This window comes from Erpetoichthys calabaricus, chromosome 8 (genome assembly GCF_900747795.2).
Source record: "Erpetoichthys calabaricus chromosome 8, fErpCal1.3, whole genome shotgun sequence".
Lineage (NCBI taxonomy): Eukaryota > Metazoa > Chordata > Cladistia > Polypteriformes > Polypteridae > Erpetoichthys > Erpetoichthys calabaricus.
Genome location: NC_041401.2, coordinates 4,512,983 through 4,531,524, shown reverse-complemented (window position 1 = coordinate 4,531,524; position 18,542 = coordinate 4,512,983). Strand labels below are relative to the sequence as shown.

General features: G+C 46.5%; 1 protein-coding gene across 5 annotated transcripts in view; it reads left to right on the top strand.

Moving 5' to 3' along the window:
• The window catches only part of znf385b (zinc finger protein 385B), a 426,132-nt gene extending 408,018 nt beyond the window's left edge, over positions 1-18,114 (top strand). For 4 of the 5 annotated variants that reach the window (XM_051930663.1, XM_051930665.1, XM_051930666.1 and 1 more), the window contains exons 5-8: positions 859-1,110; positions 3,700-3,881; positions 9,221-9,322; positions 17,752-18,114. In XM_051930663.1, the coding sequence (XP_051786623.1) occupies positions 859-1,110; positions 3,700-3,881; positions 9,221-9,322; positions 17,752-17,964 (749 nt within the window). In that variant the 3' untranslated portion in view covers positions 17,965-18,114. The remainder of the gene's footprint in view (positions 1-858; positions 1,111-3,699; positions 3,882-9,220; positions 9,323-17,751) is intronic. The other variant, XM_028806201.2, reaches the window with a different exon arrangement.
• The last annotated feature ends 428 nt before the right edge of the window (positions 18,115-18,542 follow it).

Below are 18,542 nucleotides of genomic sequence, written 5' to 3'. Positions count from 1 at the left end.
CCCCCCCCCCCCCCCCCCACAGTGCACCAAAGCAGCTAAAAATGATGAAAAAGCCCCTCTGCTACTTAACTGAGCAGATCAACAGACCACAAGTGTCACTGACTTGATGCAATGCTCTCATTAAAAAGGGGTCCTTTCATATATATATACACTGATATGTGTGTGTGTGTGTGTGTATACTCTATATATAATATATATACTGGTGTGCTGCGGTGGGTTGGCACCCTGCCCAGGATTGTTTCCTGCCTTGTGCCCTGTGTTGGCTGAGATTGGCTCCAGCAGACCCCCGTGACCCTGTGTTCGGATTCAGCGGGTTGGAAAATGGATGGATGGATGGATACTGGTGTGTGTGTGTGTGTGTGTATACTCTATATGTAATATATACACTGATGTGTGTGTCTGTGTGTGTGAGTGTGTGTATACTCTATATCCATCCATCCATCCATTTTCCAACCCGCTGAATCCGAACACAGGGTCACGGGGGTCTGCTGGAGCCAATCTCAGCCAACACAGGGCACAAGGCAGGAACCAATCCCAGGCAGGGTGCCAACCCACCGCAGGTATACTCTATATGTAATATATATACTGATGTGTGTGTCTGTGTGTGTTTATCTTAAAGATGTGCAGGTTGGATTGACTGGCGAATCTAATACAGTGCCATGTGTATAGGTGGGCACGGTCATGGACTGCTGGTTCTTGTCTGTACCCAGCACTGTTTGTGTAGGTGCCAACCCCCCTACCATCCTGACTGGCATTAATCAGAGGAGCTCCACTTCCGATTCTATGCATTTGCGAAGCTGAACTTGAACTTGAGACGCCATATTGATGTCAAATTATTTTTTTTTGTCTCCAACCTAGAAAAAAGAGCAGCATCCAGCAACATGGCAAGGCCCACTACCCGGTCAGCAGGGCTTCTGCCCATCAGTGTGCCCAAGCCAGCCACCCTGGAAACAACACCCCGTGAAACGGCACCGGTCACACTGCCGGTAAAAAACGGAGAGGGGCCGATGCCCACCGAGTCCGAGGAGGAGAAAGCCAGGAAGTTACTGTACTGTTCGCTATGCAAAGTGGCCGTGAACTCGCTGTCACAGCTCGAGGCGCACAACACAGGTGAGGGTCTGTCACGGTGTTAACATGAAATCAGGCCCCCTCACTGGTCACAGGGCCAGCATGACATCACTGCTGAGGAAGCCTTTCTAATTCAGGAGGAGGTCCCTCAGAGGCTCGTTGTTTGTTGGACTGTCAGCAGCGTTTTCTGGAAGTTACTATTTTGATTTTATGGTTTTGTGATTTTTTTTTTTGCTCTGTATTTTAGATTTGACATTTGGATTTTGGTTTGGGGTTGTTAGCCTGGCCTTCTTTCAATCATTTTATACACTATTTTCTGTTTTGCTGTATTTTTGTTGCTGCTTTTTATTTTTACATTCTTTTAATTGAGAGGTTCCTTCTGTGGTGAAACACGTGTGGAGTGCCCGGTATGAGGGTCAGCATGGGGGACGCAAGTCTGACAATCCCCACATCTTGAGGTCTCTTGGTCAGGGAAGTCCGGCAGACCGGAGTCCTAAATGGAGAAGTGTGGTGGTCAACAATGCTAAATGCTGGGCATGACAGATTTTACTATTCAGGTGTGCCAGGGTGGCATGAAGTGCTGAAGATATGCATCCTCTGTGGTGATTTGCAGACTGGAGGTAACCAGGACAATCTAGAAAATTCTGTACAATACAATACAATTTATTCTTGTATAGCCCAAAATCACACAAGGGGAGCCGCAATGGACTTTTCAGCCTTTTGACAGCCCACCCCCCTCCACCTTAATTTTCTAAGAAGACAAGAAAAAACCTTGTAGGGAAAAAGAGGAAACCTCGGGAAAGGCAATTCAGAGACCCCTTTCCAGATAGGCTGGGCGTGCTGTGGGTGTCAAAAAGAAGGGGGTCAATACAACACAACACACGGAACAGAACACAAGTCATCCTCAATACCGTACAATAGTGCAATAGAAATATTACAAGGACAGATAGATGATATCCCATAATGCAATTTGGATTTGTTCAGTGTCCTGGAGACCTCGGCCATCAAGCTGCCTCCCCCTATTGGCCATTCCACAGCTGAGTCAGTGCTGGGCCAGCCAATCCGATGAAAGGACCCCTCTACCTGATGATCCTCCATCAGAGAGGACTTTACCTTACCTTGCCAGCGGTCTGTGCTCATTCATGTGATCATTGATGTCCGTCTGTCCATTTCCGTTTTCTACCGCTTACCCAGATTTGGGTTGCTGTGGCTACAGCCTAAGCAAAGATGACCAGACGTTCCTTTTCCCCACCGCCTCTTCCAGCTTCTTCAGGGGGATACTAAGTCGTTCCCAGGCCAGCCAAGGGCTATAATCTCTCCTGCGTGTCATGGGTTGGCGCCGTGGTCTCCCTAACCACCCCATCGTTTGACACGTGTGAGTCACAACCCCAGAGAGTTGCCCAGGAATCCTCCTATTCGAAGTGCAAGCCGGCCCAGCTGGCTCCTTTGAATATGGTGGAGCTGTAGCTCTAATCTGAGGTCCCCCTCAGTTTCTACGCTCCTCACCCTGACTCCAAGGCTGAGCCCAGACACTGTGTGAAGGAAGCTTATGTCTGCTGCTTGTATCCACAACTGAGTTCCTCTGGTAAGTCCCCACAGCTCATGGCCATAGATGAGGACAGGAATGGAGATTGACTAGTAGATTCAGAGCTTTGCCCTTTGTCTCGGCTTCCTCTTCACTTTGTCCATATGACTGCAGATGCTGCTCGGACTTGTCTGTTGATCTCCTGCTGCTTTCTTCCCTCACTCGTGAACAAGACCCTCAGGATACTTGAACTCCTCTTCTTGAGGCAGTACCTCAACCCCAACGTGAAGAGGACACTCCACTCTTTGCCATGACCTCAAACTTGGATGTGCTGTTCCTCATCCCGGCCGCTTCATAGTTGGCTGCTTTCTTTCCCAGTGTGCATCTGAAGTCAAAGCCTGATGAAGCCAGCGGGTCCGCAAAAAGAAGACACGCGATGTTGAGGTCACTGAACTGGACACTCTCCACTCCTTGGCGTGTCTAGAAACTCTGACCATAAAAATTCTGAACAAAATCGGCCATAGAGGGGTAGTCCTGGCAGAGTCCAACACCCACCGGGATCGGGTTTGACGTTTGCTCCAGATGTTGTCCACAACAGCTGGCCTGGTACCCCATACTCACGAAGCACCTCTCACTGGACACCCCGAGGGACGTGGTCGTATGACTTTTCCAAGTCCACAGAACACATGTTGTCTGGTTGGGCAAACTCCCATGAGCCTTTGTGAGGGTAAAATGCTGGGTCAGTGTTCCTTGACAGGAAAGAAATCCATGTTGTTCCTCCTGCCTCCAAGGTTTGACCTTGAGATGGACTCTCCTTTCCAGATCTGTGTGTCTCACTATGGATTCTCTCAATGAAACATCTGAGATGTCACTGAAGACATCAGCTAATTGATCGCCAATCCATCCAGACAGGGTGCCTTATGGGCCTGGTGGGGCAGACTGGGTTTGGGTTTGCTTTGCTTTGGTCTTTGATGTTTCTCCTTCATGTGTTTATCATCCCCATGTTATATTTTATGAATAAAACACCTTTGATCTTCTTGGTAGAGATCAGTTTGGGGAGGAACAAACTTGTGTGACAAAAAATGTTTTTTTCCTGTCAATTGCAGGCTCAAAGCACAAAACAATGCTGGAAGCTCGCAATGGTGCCGGTCCAATCAAGGCGTATCCAAGACCCGGGTCCAAACTCAAGGTCCAGACCAGCGTGGTGAAAGGTTCGGGTCTGCAGAACAAAACGTTCCATTGTGAAATCTGCGATGTCCACGTGAACTCCGAGATCCAGCTAAAGCAGGTACACTCGATGAAGCCTGTTTGGTCTGGGCCGAGGTCACACACTCTTCTGGGGTCTGCACTTGACTGTTACTTGTTATAAAGACAGAGTTGACATTCACATTTAGGGAATCGGCTATTATTGAAGGTTATCTGTGTGAGGAAGCTGGTGACCTCCTAAACATGACAGAAACTTCTGATGAGGAACCGAGAGAAACTGTAGAGGGAGAAGAGCTGTGTAGGTTAAATAGGCTGAAATCTAACAAATCACCAGGAACAGAGGACCTGAGGAGGTCAGCGAGTGCAGATAGGAATTCCTTGACGCAAATTTCTAGGAAGTCACTGCGCACCAAGAAAAGGACTGGAAAATGGCAAATATTATCGTGTTTTATAAAAAGGCTGATCAGGCAGATCTAAGTCACTACAGAAGGCACGGCAGTAGTGTGTGGTCCAGGTAGGCCTTTGGCCACCCACTTTGCTTATTGGCCAACCCTGTTTTGTAGTCGAAGGAACTCGCTGTAGACCTCCATGATTACAGTGCATCCAGAAAGTATTCACAGCACATCACTTTTTCCACATTTTGTTATGTTACAGCTTTATTCCAAAATGGATTAAATTCATTTTTTTCCTCAGAATTCTACACACAACACCCCATAATGACAACGTGAAAAAAGTTTACTTGAGGTTTTTGCAAATTTATTAAAAATAAAAAAACTGAGAAAGCACATGTCCATAAGTATTCACAGCCTTTTCTCAATACTTTGTCGATGCACCTTGGACAGCAATTCCAGCCTCAAGTCTTTTGAATATGATGCCACAAGCTTGGCACACCTATCCTTGGCCAGTTTGGCCCATTCCTCTTTGCAGCACCTCTCAAGCTCCATCAGGTTGGATGGGAAGCGTCGGTGCACAGCCATTTTAAGATCTCTCCAGAGATGTTCAATCAGATTCAAGTCTGGGCTCTGGCTGGGCCACTCAAGGACATTCACAGAGTTGTCCTGAAGCCACTCCTTTGATATCTTGGCTGTGTGCTTAGGGTCGTTGTCCTGCTGAAAGATGAACCGTCGCCCCAGTCTGAGGTCAAGAGCGCTCTGGAGCAGGTTTTCATCCAGGATGTATCTGTACATTGCTGCAGTCATCTTTCCCTTTATCCTGACTAGTCTCCCAGTCCCTGCCACTGAAAAACATCCCCACAGCATGGTGGTGGCAGCATCACTGTAGGGATGGTATTGGCCTGGTGATGAGTGGTGCCTGGTTTCCTCCAAACGTGACGCCTGGCATTCACACCAAACAGTTCAATCTTTGTCTCATCAGACCAGAGAATTTTCTTTCTCATGGTCCGAGAGTCCTTCAGGTGCCTTTTGGCAAACTCCAGGCGGGCTGCCATGTGCCTTTTACTAAGGAGTGGCTTCCGTCTGGCCACTCTACCATACAGGCCTGATTGGTGGATTGCTGCAGAGATGGTTGTCCTTCTGGAAGGTTCTCCTCTCTCCACAGAGGACCTCTGGAGCTCTGACAGAGTGACCATCGTGTTCTTGGTCACCTCCCTGACTAAGGCCCTTCTCCCCCAATCGCTCAGTTTAGATGGCCGGCCAGCTCTAGGAAGAGTCCTGGTGGTTTCGAACTTCTTCCACTTACGGATGATGGAGGCCACTGTGCTCATTGGGACCTTCAAAGCAGCAGAAATTTTTCTGTAACCTTCCCCAGATTTGTGCCTCGAGACAATCCTGTCTCGGAGGTCTACAGACAATTCCTTTGACTTCATGCTTGGTTTGTGCTCTGACATGAACTGTCAACTGTGGGACCTTCTATAGACAGGTGTGTGCCTTTCCAAATCAGGTCCAGTCAACTGAATTTACCACAGGTGGACTCCAATGAAGCTGCAGAAACATCTCAAGGATGATCAGGGGAAACAGGATGCCCCTGAGCTCAATTTCGAGCTTCATGGCAAAGGCTGTGAATACTTATGTACATGTGCTTTCTCAATTTTTTTATTTTTAATAAATTTGCAAAAATCTCAGGTAAACTTTTCACGTTGTCATTATGGGGTGTTGTGTGTAGAATTCTGAGGAAAAAAATGAATTGAATCCATTTTGGAATAAGGCATAACAAAATGTGGAAAAAGTGATGAAGTGCTGGGAATACTTTCCAGATGTACTGTATATTGTGCTGAGGCATAGACTGCTTCTAAGGCTTTGAGTGTTCCCGGGGGGCCCAGTGGTCTTAAAAATTGTGAAATGAAAGAACCACCAGAAGTCTTCCTAGAATTGGCCATCTAGCCAAACTGAGTAAGGGTCTTGGACAAGGAGGTGACCAAAAACCCAGCAGTCCCACTACCAGAGCGTCAGAGGTGCTCCACTGAAATGGAAGAACCTGTCGGAAAGATGACCATCTCAGCAGCACACCATCAAGGGATGACCCACAGAACATTTAAGGAAGACCTAAAAACAATGAAGGCCAGCTGGGAGGAGATGGGGCTGTTGTGGCTGATTGGGGATGTTGGGGGAAGCCTGCTGCCCAGTTCTAGCCCAGGGACTCTTAAACTAATAAAAATAGCATCGGACCACCTGTAACAAATTAAGGACCATCCTATTATGAAATCCTTGTGGATTTGCTGAAATGCAGTCCAGAAAGCGTAACGTGAATTGTGGGAAAATTAATGGAAGGAAATGTAAAGGAAAGAATTGAGCAGCACATGACAAGGACCGGAGTGTTCGTGTTTTACTGAAATGCTAAGAAGAAGAAGAGTTATTGTCAGCCGTACATGATCAATTCAGTTCAAGGCCCTTATTATTATTATTATTATCCATCAATTAATAATGTCGTCTTAATACAGTTCGTAGATGCATCAAATCTATATTATCACCTCTGATCAATACAGTTGAAGATGATGGGGCATCATCATCATGATTATTATTACTATTATTATTATTATTATTGATGTCGCCCAACCCTGATAGCTGATGGCTAATCATTTTCTTATTGGTCAGTCTTTCTGTAGGCCACACCTCACATCTCATGTCATTGTTTGCACTCCTGACAGTAATTCTAGATTTTCACATACATATTCAATATGTACAGGACCAGAACAAGAATGTGCACATTTGTTGTTAGTTAAATCAGACTGTTTGTTTGTTATTGTAATTTAGATGAAGATCAGACCCTATTCTAGGACACATTTAAACATACATGCAGTGGTTTCCAAAGTGTTCAAATACTTTTTCTTGCCACTTGTATAAGGCATCTCACATGGTGAACAAAATGGCTTTTTACGGCTACTTACAGATTGAGTACAAGATGTGAAATAAAGGTCTGGGACCCTCTAATTTACTCTGTGGACCAAAAGCCTGAAAATCAAAATTACAGGGGGGGGTCCCTAAAAAGTACATTTTAAAAATTGTGTTTTACTGCCCATTACTGAGTGTGCCAGCAAATATTGAAGCAGAGTGTGGAAAGCTCATCACAGACATGGCTGGAGGCAGCAGTCGTTGAAGCGGGTCAGAGATGGGCAGGGCAAGAGATTTTAGTAGCAGTAGGTAGGGCGTGGCCTGGTGGGTGTGGCTAGGTGCAGTTAGTTGCCAGAGTGATAGCAGGCTGGGAGGGGTTAGACAGTTGAGTGACAGAAGGCTAGGTGAGGTAAGTTGCTTGAGTGGCTACAGGCTGGGCGGAGTTAGTTGTTTGAGTGGCAGGAGGCTGGGCGGGGTTAGTTGCCAGAGTGATAGCAAGCTGGGAGGGGTTAGACAGTTGAGTGACAGAAGGCTAGGTGAGGTAAGTTGCTTGAGTGGCTACAGGCTGGGCGGAGTTAGTTGTTTGAGTGGCAGGAGGCTGGGCGGGGTTAGTTGCCTGAGTGATAGCAGGCTGGGAGGGGTTAGACAGTTGAGTGTTAGAAGGCTGGATGAGGTAAGTTGCTTGAGTGGCTACAGGCTGGGCGGAGTTAGTTGTTTGAGTGGCAGGAGGCTGGGCGGGGTTAGTTGCCAGAGTGATAGCAAGCTGGGAGGGGTTAGACAGTTGAGTGACAGAAGGCTAGGTGAGGTAAGTTGCTTGAGTGGCTACAGGCTGGGCGGAGGTAGTTGTTTGAGTGGCAGGGGGGTGGGCGGGGTTAGTTGCCAGAGTGATAGCAAGCTGGGAGGGGTTAGACAGTTGAGTGACAGAAGGCTAGGTGAGGTAAGTTGCTTGAGTGGCTACAGGCTGGGCGGAGTTAGTTGTTTGAGTGGCAGGAGGCTGGGCGGGGTTAGTTGCCAGAGTGATAGCAAGCTGGGAGGGGTTAGACAGTTGAGTGACAGAAGGCTAGGTGAGGTAAGTTGCTTGAGTGGCTACAGGCTGGGCGGAGTTAGTTGTTTGAGTGGCAGCTTGTTGGGTGGGGTTAGTTGCCTGGGTGGCTGTAAACTGGTTTCGACTTTTGTGTGGCAGAAGCCCTCCTGGAAAGACAGAGGAGCTGATCCTTCATATCAGGAGAATTCAAGAAAGATGGTGAGCCTTTCATAGAAAATTAATAAACTTGAGCTCCATACAGGTGGGCACTAATGCCATCCTCTCAATGATGATCAAAAGTGTAATGATGGTATTGTGCTAACAGTTTGGGATAGCCAGTTCATATTTCTTGTTTTGGTGGCATCCCCCGTGCCCCCTAAAAATGGGAATGTAAAGTTATTGGTCTCGTTAGGCTCATGGTGGTGTGGTATTGTGGGATACTGTTGTTAAATAAATAAATTCATTATTTGGTTGAACCTGTGGCTACCGGAAAGACTTCAGTTCCCAGCAGTCAGCAGGAGTGCACAGGGGCTGATGGGAGGAGGTGTGCACCTGAGCTATGAGACAGCAGTGCTAATCACTGCACCGCCATGTCACCCTCAGGAAAAAAAAAAGTTTGTCTAAGACGACCATACGGTGAGTTTTCAGGGAAACAAATTGTCTAACAAGGCCAGCGGTGAACCCAGCAAATCAACAGTAGTGTGCGCGTGTCTTGAAAAATGTCTGGTACCAAAGTAAGATTCTGGGGTTGGGCATTTGGGTACATCTTTAATCTGTATAGCGCCTTTCATGGTGCATTTCCCCAGCAGTCCGTGTTCAGTCCTTCAGCCCGGCTGCAGGCAGGTCATTTTATGGTGCATGTGGAGTTAGTGGTCTGGTGAAGCGACTGGCCCGGGTTCACATGGTGGGGGATCACAGCTGCTTATTTTCTTTTGTTATCTCCTGCTTTTCCCCACTAGAGGGCTCTCTGCTCATCCCAGCATTGCACCTGAGACCTTCCTTCTTCCATTTGCTTTGGTGTTTTGCTAATCCAAGAGGATTACTTTAGGGGACCCCCTGGTGTTTCCATTCCCTGTTTTGAATTTTCTTTTTATTTCCCCTTCTTCACAGCACATTTCCAGTCGGCGGCACAAAGACCGAGTGGCAGGCAAGCCCATGAAGCCCAAGTACAGTCCGTACAACAAGCAGCAGCGGAGCCCCAGCATCCTCGCAGTAAGCATTTCTCCTCAACTCTCGCTCTCTCTAAAAATGTCCTCCGTGTTTCGCCGTCAGATGGCTGACCCAGTTTCACTCTCTGGCCAGATGTCCCCAGTCAGCAACGCCACATGACACACTGGCACAGTTGGGGCTCTCCTGGCTTAGTGCACCATTTAAATCCCGCCGACACGTGCCTTTGGGTTGTGGGAATTAATCCAGGGATTAACTTCAGCCGCAGTCACCAGCCTGCGATTATCGGCACAGCAAAGTGGAACACTGAGGAGTGCAGCCTCAGAGATGCTCTCCTTCATCCCTCCCTAAGTGTGCCAGTTTAGGTTGGTTGGATGACTCCAAGATGGCCTGGCACGTGCATGATGGTGCTGGTGCCAGAGCAGGCATTGGTGCAGATCCCAACTTGAGCACCACTTGTGTGGAGTTTGCATATTCTCCATGTGTCCTTGTACCCCCCCAATCCCACAGACTGGTGTGGTACCTCAATCGTCATCTCTGACTTGGCCTCCCATTGTGAGTGTTGTGCCCAAGTGGCCCCTTGTCCAGCCTCACCATGGCCTTGAAGTGGAAAAAGTCGGTTAAGAAAATGGATGGATGTCCTGGAGGTCCACTGAAGTCCAAAACACCATTTGATGTTTGCGGTGATGATGTCACACATCATGAGCTGGGGTCATGTGATCAAGCACGGCCAATCCAGCCACAACCAAGATGAAGGCTGGAAAGAAAATGACCTCATCAAAATATCCATCCATCCATCCATTTTCCAACCCGCTGAATCCGAACACAGGGTCACGGGGGTCTGCTGGAGCCAATCCCAGCCAACACAGGACACAAGGCAGGAACCAATCCCAGGCAGGGTGCCAACCCACCGCAGGACACACACAAACACACCCACACACTAGGACCAATTTAGTATCATCAAAATACATTTTAAAAATGTGTTACACTGCCCATTACTGAGTGTGCCAGGAAATATTGAAGCAGAGTGTGGAAAGCTCATCACAGACATGGCTGGAGGTGGCAGTCGTTGAAGCGGGTCACAGATGGGCAGGGCAAGAGGGCTTAGTAGCAGCTGGTAGGGTGTGGCCTGGTGGGTGTGGCTAAGTGGCAGCAGACTGGGTTGGGTTAGAGAGTTGAGTGGCAACAGGCTGGGCGGGGTAAGTTGTTTGAGTTGCAGGAGGCTGGGCGGAGTTAGCTGTTTGAGTGATAGCAGATGGGGCGGGGTTAGACAGTTGAGTGACAGAAGGGTGGGCGGGGTAAACTACTTGAGTGTAAGTATGCTGGATGGGATTAGATGCTTCAAGTGCCTGGGCAGTTGCAATAGGGTCGGTAGGTTTAGTTGCATGAGGGGAGTGTGCTGGGCAGAATTAGATGCTTGAGAGTCAGCAGGCTTGCCAGCGTTCGTTGCCTGAGTGGCAGGAGGCTGGTCGGGGTTAGACACTTGAGTGACAGCAGGCTGGGCAGGGCTTGTGGTTTAAATGGCAGTAGGCTGGGCAGTGGTTAGACTTTTGAGTTTCAACAGGATTGGTGGGTTTTGTTGCTTGAGTGGCAGCTATTTGGGTGGGGTTAGTTGCCTGGGTGGCTGTAAACTGGGCGAGTTTAGACTCTTGCGTGGCAGCAGCCCTCCTGGAAAGACAGAGGAGCTGATCCTTCACATCAGGAGAATTCAAGAAAGATGGTGAGCCTTTCATAGAAAATTAATAAACTTGAGCCCCATACAGGTGGGCAGTAATACCATCCTCTCAGTGACGATCAAAAGTGTAATGATGGTATTGTGCTAACAGTGCCCAGTTTGGGATAGCCAATTCATTTTTCTTGTTTTGGTGGCATCTCCCATGCACCCTAAAAATGGGAATGTAAAGTTATTGAGCTCATGGTGGTGTGGTGTTGTGGGATATTGTTGTTAAATTAATAAACTCGTTATTGAGTTGAACCTGTGGCTACCGGAAAGACTTCAGTTCCCAGCAGTCAGCAGGAGTGCGCAGGGGCTGATGGGAGGAGGAGGCGTGCACTTTAAAGAGAAAGGAAAAGGATGAGAGCAGAGCTGCCGCAGCCATTAGAGCTGAGTGCACAACAGCTGAGTTCACTTTACCTCAAGTTTGACAAAAACGCAGAAATGTTCAGGAATTTCATAGAACTCCACAGAATGCTTTGAGGTCAATGGGGAAGGAGAAGCGGAACTCGTTTTGAGAGGATTTTAACGGGGTGATGGTCTTTTAATGTGTCTCTGAGGGCCTGGGAATCGTCTGCCAACTATACTGGACCAATTATTGTGGCTAAAAGTAAAATTATTATTTGGTTGAACCTGTGGCCACTGGAAAGACTTCATTTCCCAGCAGTCAGCAGGACTGCACAGGGGCTGATGGGAGGAAGTGTGCACCTGAGCTGTGAGACAGCAGTGCTAACCACTGCACCGCCATGTCACCCACAGGTAAAACGATACCCCGGATCAAAATGGCATCCAAGATACTCATCCCTCCATTTATTTTCCAAACTCGTTTTATCCTGGGCCTATCCCAGCAAGCCCTGGGCAGGATTAAGGTGTTAAAATATTTAAATGCTCTAAAATTGGAAATAAATAGCACAAAACTCTGAGGATAAATACTCAAAATTAGAAAAGATAGTACAGGGTGGTGCAGGGAAACAGGAAATTTTGGAAGTAGGTGTTGTGACCCTGGGGCATCGCCAGTTTTTTTTTTTTTGGACCAATGTAACCTCATTTAGAACCCCTTGCCATCAGTTATAATGGAGCCAGTGATGTGGCGGACATCGAGCGCTCGCTGTGAACGCCTTTTATAAGAGTGGTGACGGCTACACAAAGGGAATTTTGGTGTCATTACCATCACAATGGTGTCCCGTCTGCTCCTACGATTACAAACACGGGTGCGTCATTTCGAAGAAACGGGTTCTGCCTTCAAAAAAAGAAGTCCCCATGTGGTGTTTGAACATCTTGCACACCAGAGAATATCGAGGCTGTTCAAGCTGCCAACATGAAGAGCCCTCGCCGCTCTGTTCGACAACACGCATCACATGGGGTGATGAAGCGTGCAAAGCATACGACACCCCTACCAACTGCAGATAGTGCAGGAACTCGGACCCATTGACCACGTGTGGCATCAACGGGTTTGTGAACAATTGTTGCCTAAAGTCAACGAGGACGCCCATGTCATTAATGACTTGCGGATGTCATGTCGGATGAAGCCCGTTTTCACCTGAACGGATATGATAACAAACAGAATTTCCGTTGCCAGGCACAGGAAAATCTTTTTTGAGCTTCACCAGCGTCCATTACACAGCACTGAGGTGACAATACGGTGTGCCGTGTCATCACATGGTGTTATAGGCCCTAACTTTTTATGGAAAATGAGGAGGGCATTGCAACCCCAGTCACATCCGATCGTCATGTTGCTATGCTTGACACATTTATTTGTGCAGAGGTTGCAAAACTTCACACATCTGAATATCGAAAACGTGCAGCTTCAGCAGGACGGAGCCACCACTTTGTGTAGTGCCTGACGGTCGATGGCGGCTATTCGACAATTGTTTGGAAGACGCGTCATTACACGCAACGGTGACATTCCATGGCCTCCGAGGTACCCAGACCTCACTGTAATTAATTTTTTTTGCTTTGGGGACATCTTAAAAGCCAAGAGTGACGCACACGTCCTGCCGCCATCGCTGAATTAACAAGGGGGACTGAAGAGGAAATCACTGGCCTTCCTCCTCGAGCAATGCAGGCTGTCAGAATGTGTGCTGAGAAATGGACGACACCTTCATGATGTAGTCTTCAAGACAATAAAATGAATATTAAATGAATATTGATTACCATCATTAATCACATATCCCGTGCATTTCATCATTAAATGTATTTTGTACTGCGGTGGGTTGGCACCCTGCCCAGGATTGGTTCCTGCCTTGTGCCCTGTGTTGGCAGGGATTGGCTCCAGCAGACCCCCGTGACCCTGTGTTCTGATTCAGCAGGTTGGAAACTGGATGGATGTATTTTGTAAGGTGTTTATTCGTGTATTGAACGTCATATACTGTACCTTTTATAGGCCTATAATTTAATATTAAAGATACTAGGGGGCTCTGCCCCCCGCTCACTTTGCTCACCAACCCCCGGGTGGGCACTGCCACTTCACGGCTCTGCCGCTCACGTATGCGGATGTACAATTTAAACAGATTGTTATTTTCATGGGAATTGTTACACATGTATAATAGAACTAACAATTTCACATTACAGCAAGTAATTAACCAAAAAACATAAACTGAAAGAAAATGATGTTTCCTGTTGCGTTAGACGTATTTGTTGTGCTGTACGTTTTCGTTCTCTTTGGCTTTGAAATTAACACGCAAATACTTCTTAAACTTACACTTTTACTGTAAACTTCATTAAAAACATTATTTGGAATTAAGTTTTCATCAATATCACTTTGAATTTTGATTCCATGTTTTGGACTTTCATAGTGATAACGCAATGCCCATGAGTGAATTTCGTTTCTTTCTCTCTAATAAATAAACCAACTTTATTCGAATGTTTGTCCCTGTGATTTGTTAATTGTCTTTGCAAAAGCGATTCTAACGGGAGACTGTAAATGTTTTAATACGACTGGCATATCAAGATCTCCTTTGGTGTCTCGTGTTAGATGGACTACATGACCTTTCTTGTCGCCTGTTAAAATTTTACATGTCAGAATTGTTCGACCAATTTTGAATCCAACTAATCTTGTCCTATTGTATAGCCCATCCACTCAGACATAAATTACATAATAACATTACGATACGTCCTTCTGTCAACAGTAATTCGGCCAAGTGCCACATTTGAGTATCGAGAAGAGAAACAGAACAGGTGAGGAGGGTTAGTATCCAACTGTCATGTTATGTTTTAGTGCTAATGACTAACAACAGAAATGCAGTCTGCACAGTTAATCAGCAGCTCTAGTCAGGGTGTGCTAAACTGAAGTAGTGAGTCTTAAAAACTGAGACCGAAGGGGCACCTCTTATAGTAGCAGGCAGACCAGTCCACAATTTAGGGGGTCCTGTAACTAAAAGCTCGACCTCCCACTGTTATTTTATTAATCCTTGGAATCATAAGCAGACCAGCATCTTGAGATCTTAATGTGCGCTCAGGTTTATAAGTCATGATAAGTTCAGACAAGTAAACCGGACCTCGGCCATTTAATGCTTTATATGTTAAAAGAAGGATTTGGAAATCTGCCCTGAACTTAACCGGGAGCCAGTGTAAGGATTTAAGAAGTGGTGTTATGTGTTTGTACTTTGTAGTTCTTGTAATAATTCTTGCAGCCGCATTTTGGATTAACTGAAAGCTGTATAAAGAACATTTTGAACATCCAGTGAACACCGAATTGCAGTAGTCAATCCTACTAGAGATAAATGCAGGAATTAATTTCTCACAATCCTGTTTATTTAGAAAGCACCTTAATTTCCCAACTTTTTTAAGATGGAAGAAACCTGATTTGGACAACTTTGTAATTTGTGCTTTAAATGACCTGCTAGAGTCAAAGATAACTCCTAGACTATGGCTGATTCAGTAAAGTTGATGTTTTCATCTTCTGCACCATCACCACCAACTGTTCCATCAGAGTCTATTGATACGCATTTAACCAATTTGACGTGTAACCAATCGACAATTTTCACGTTAATTTGTTTGACTTCATCGTTTCTCGGTGCTAGGATTGCCCGGGTACTCATTTCTTCTGTTGATAACCCTTCAGGATGAAATTCTTCAATAAGGTTTGGACATAATAATTTTTACGGAAAACGTAAAAATTTATAAGAGCTGAGAGTCTAACAAAAGCATTCACACCAATGAGAGGTGAGAGGACCGCGGGTGTGAGCTGTGAACCGGGAATGGAGGGCGGGACTTGAGAAAATCTCATGGTAAAAGTCTCGTCTCAAGAGTTTCTTTTATAACAGAGAGATTTTCTATGAGCACTTCCTGTATTTGTATAAAACAATTGCAATCACAGGCCATCGTGCTTTATTAAGAGAGTTTGTGTAAATATTCATTATTGATGAATTGTTATAAAGTACTGGAGATAATAACCGCAGTATGTATTTATTCAAACTCTGAATATCGCGTATCGTTTCACAGAGGTTTCAGCCCACAGTCTGTTTCTCTCGTTCTCTCTCATTCACTTTGTTTTTCTCCACAGCAGATGTTCTTAAACTCGAAGTTTCTGGTTGCCACCTTTTGGGTTCGTGACTCACCGTTGTCTTTAGTGGAGAGGGTCGCATATGGATTTGTGAAGGGTTGGTTTAAGTCGCTAAACAATCTGACGGGTGTCATGGTCTGGATCACGAAGACACCAAGAAGGACAAGATTGGGTTGCAAGAAAATGCAGTTTAGGAAACACTGCTCTGGAATAATCCGGATTGTTATAACCGTTCCTTTTTGTTGTGCTGTGCCACCATCTTGGCTTTTGTGGTCGCCTCCATTTTGTGGCTTCTTTGGGGGTGGGGGGGCGTGGCTTGTAAAAGTCGTGCTGTGTGGCATCTCACGTGTGGCGTTTTATAAGCCGGTGCTTTGTGGTGTGTGACATCCAAGCTGGTGGATATTCCTGAAAAGACCTGCACTTTCTCTCGGAAAGTTCTCTCGTTTACGATTTCTTATTTCACGATTGCTTTTGTTCTTTTGGTCTTTTGCTTTTTGACCTTTACTACTTTTATGGCTCACGTGTGTCTTGTTAATCTTTATGAATTTCTGTCAGACTTCTGAGGTCGTGAATGTCAGCGACTCTTTACGGAATTCTTGCTCGCGGGTTACGTTTTGTTTTGAAGGTTTCTTGTCGTTGTGTGTTTTGTTAAAGGGCGCCGCCATTTTGTGGAGCCGTTGCTGGGGGCGTGGCCAGAGGTTTCACAGGTGATGATGTCATCGGCGATGTAGGCAACACTTTGCTAAAGATTGTGGGTTTTGATTACAACGTCTCTTCGTTATCATGAGGAGCGTAGGCCGTTATTTCTCTATCGTAACTTCATTGTCTTTCCTGCTGTGTTTTGCATCTCCTGCAGCACCATTTTGTTTTTCTCGTGGCTGGCTGTCGCTATGATGATGTATGCTCCTGTTTCTAGGGGGCGTGTCACCAGAAGTCACATCACATGGCTCCACAGGTGTAAAGCGGTGTACGTCTCCATCAGTGTTTGTCGTGAGCCCCGTTTGGGTTGCGGGTGCCACCGTTGGGTCACGAGTTGCTATTGTTTATGATGGTAGGAGGTTGCTGTGGGTCACCACTCCGACAATCGCGCTTGATTAAAGATTAAGCGTTCTCACCTTTTGTCCACGTGATTCCTGGGTTTCAATCCAAGCACATCTGGTTTTGCGCTCGTGTCTTTTAAATACTCGATCCAGTCATGTGAGTTTGTACATTTTAAATATTTTTAAGTAGAGATCAGAAGATGAAATGCCAAGTAAAAGAACGTAACTAAACAATCGGCCCCATCCTTAACTCAGGGCCAAATCAGAAACCATAAAGCGTAGTCGAGAAAACCAAAACGTTACAACAAAGAGTCTTAGTTATGAAAAGTCAAAGCGGCGACACGTAAGGAATTGTTAACCAATCCCGTCTGAGCTCAGGGTGACCTTTCATTCCGTCGCACAATGACGTTCACCGCTAGTATTGCAGGCGTTTTTCTGGTTATTATTCATTTGTTTTTTTGTAAGGTTTTCTACCATTTGGAGTTTTATTTTTATGTTTGCAACTTTTTGTTTTCTTTATTTTTGCAGTGTATTTGACCTCGAGTGCCACATCTTGGGAGTTACCCGATTGTCGCACCCCTGCCCTGATCGCATATCCGCTCTAAATAAGGCCAGTTGTACTCCTCTGAAGTTGGCCAATTCTCGTTGCGTTTTGCCGTTTTTGATCGCCTTTTTGCCTTTTTCTTGGATGTTCACTCCTTCCCTGTTGTTTTTTTTTTTGTTTAACGTCTCCCTGGCACTGACTGCGATTTCTGGTTTACGTTTACGTCACTCGGTCTTTTTGTCTTCTCACAATAATCCGTGGCGACTCCCGTAACACTAACTTACCACATACTCCCACAGTCATACAAGTCACCAAGATCTCAAAAAATGGCAATGCACTACACAATAGAAGGTGGCGCCAGAAAAAGGGAAACGTGAAGCTGAAGAAACGACTTTAGGCAGGTTACCAATTTTTAAAGCACCTCATTTGGCACACGTCAAGGCCCAATTTCTGACAAAGGTACGTAATAAACCAGGAAATAAATATAAAATGAATTCAATAAATAATGCAGCGAACCTGAGATGGTCGTAAAGAAACAGCAGGAGCTGCACAAGCCTCTGAATATCTGTCCCCCTGTTCTGTTTTCTTCATGTCCCCCATGTTATTCAGAAGCCCCCTGTCTTTTTTGCTTTGTTGTTTTTTAACCCCTACTCTGCTCTTCCTCTCTTTCAGGCCAAACTTGCATTCCAGAAGGACATTGTGAAGCCACTGGCGCCATCTTTCCTGTCGCATCCCTTCTCGGCTGCCGCCATGTCGCCTCTGCCTCTCCAGGCCCGACCCAACGCTTCGCTCTTTCAGACTCCAGCTTTACCGCCGTCTCTGTTGAGGGCAGCTCCAGGACCCCTGCGCCCCCCGGCAGGCTCCATCCTCTTTGCACCCTACTGAGCCGTCACCGGCCTGTTACGACGCCGGCGCCGGACACGAGCTTTACGGAACCTTCCTTTGACTTGTCGGAGTGGCAGCCTGTTTCAGGTGGACGGGATTGCTGAACAGATTTTTGCTCACAGAGAGACACTCGATAGTAGAGGTGGGGGATTGGGGGGGTGGCGGGCGTTGAATGGGCATTGGGCTTCGGGGGGTTCACTGGACCTTTCTCCTGAACGACTTGAAAAAAACTTGAAAACTGCCAGGTCTTCCTTACCAAGAAACGGACTCTCCAGCCAACCAGCATTCAGCCACCGGAGACATCGACCAGAGGAAGCTTTCAGTCCCGTTTCGATGTCGTCAGGGAATCAATCAGTCGATCGATCAATCGTGTCATGTTGTGTGTCGTGTGTGGTGAATCGGAGGCGTCCCCGTCCATCTCCCAGCTGCTTCCTCCATCTTTAGTCTCCGTTAGCTCGCCTACAAATCTAGACAGCCATATGTGAGGGGGGCTTTGCCGACACTGCGGGTTCCTCGTTTGTTAACTTATTGGGTTGATTTCTCTTGGGGTTTTGTTTGCCGACTGGTAAGCGTTCATC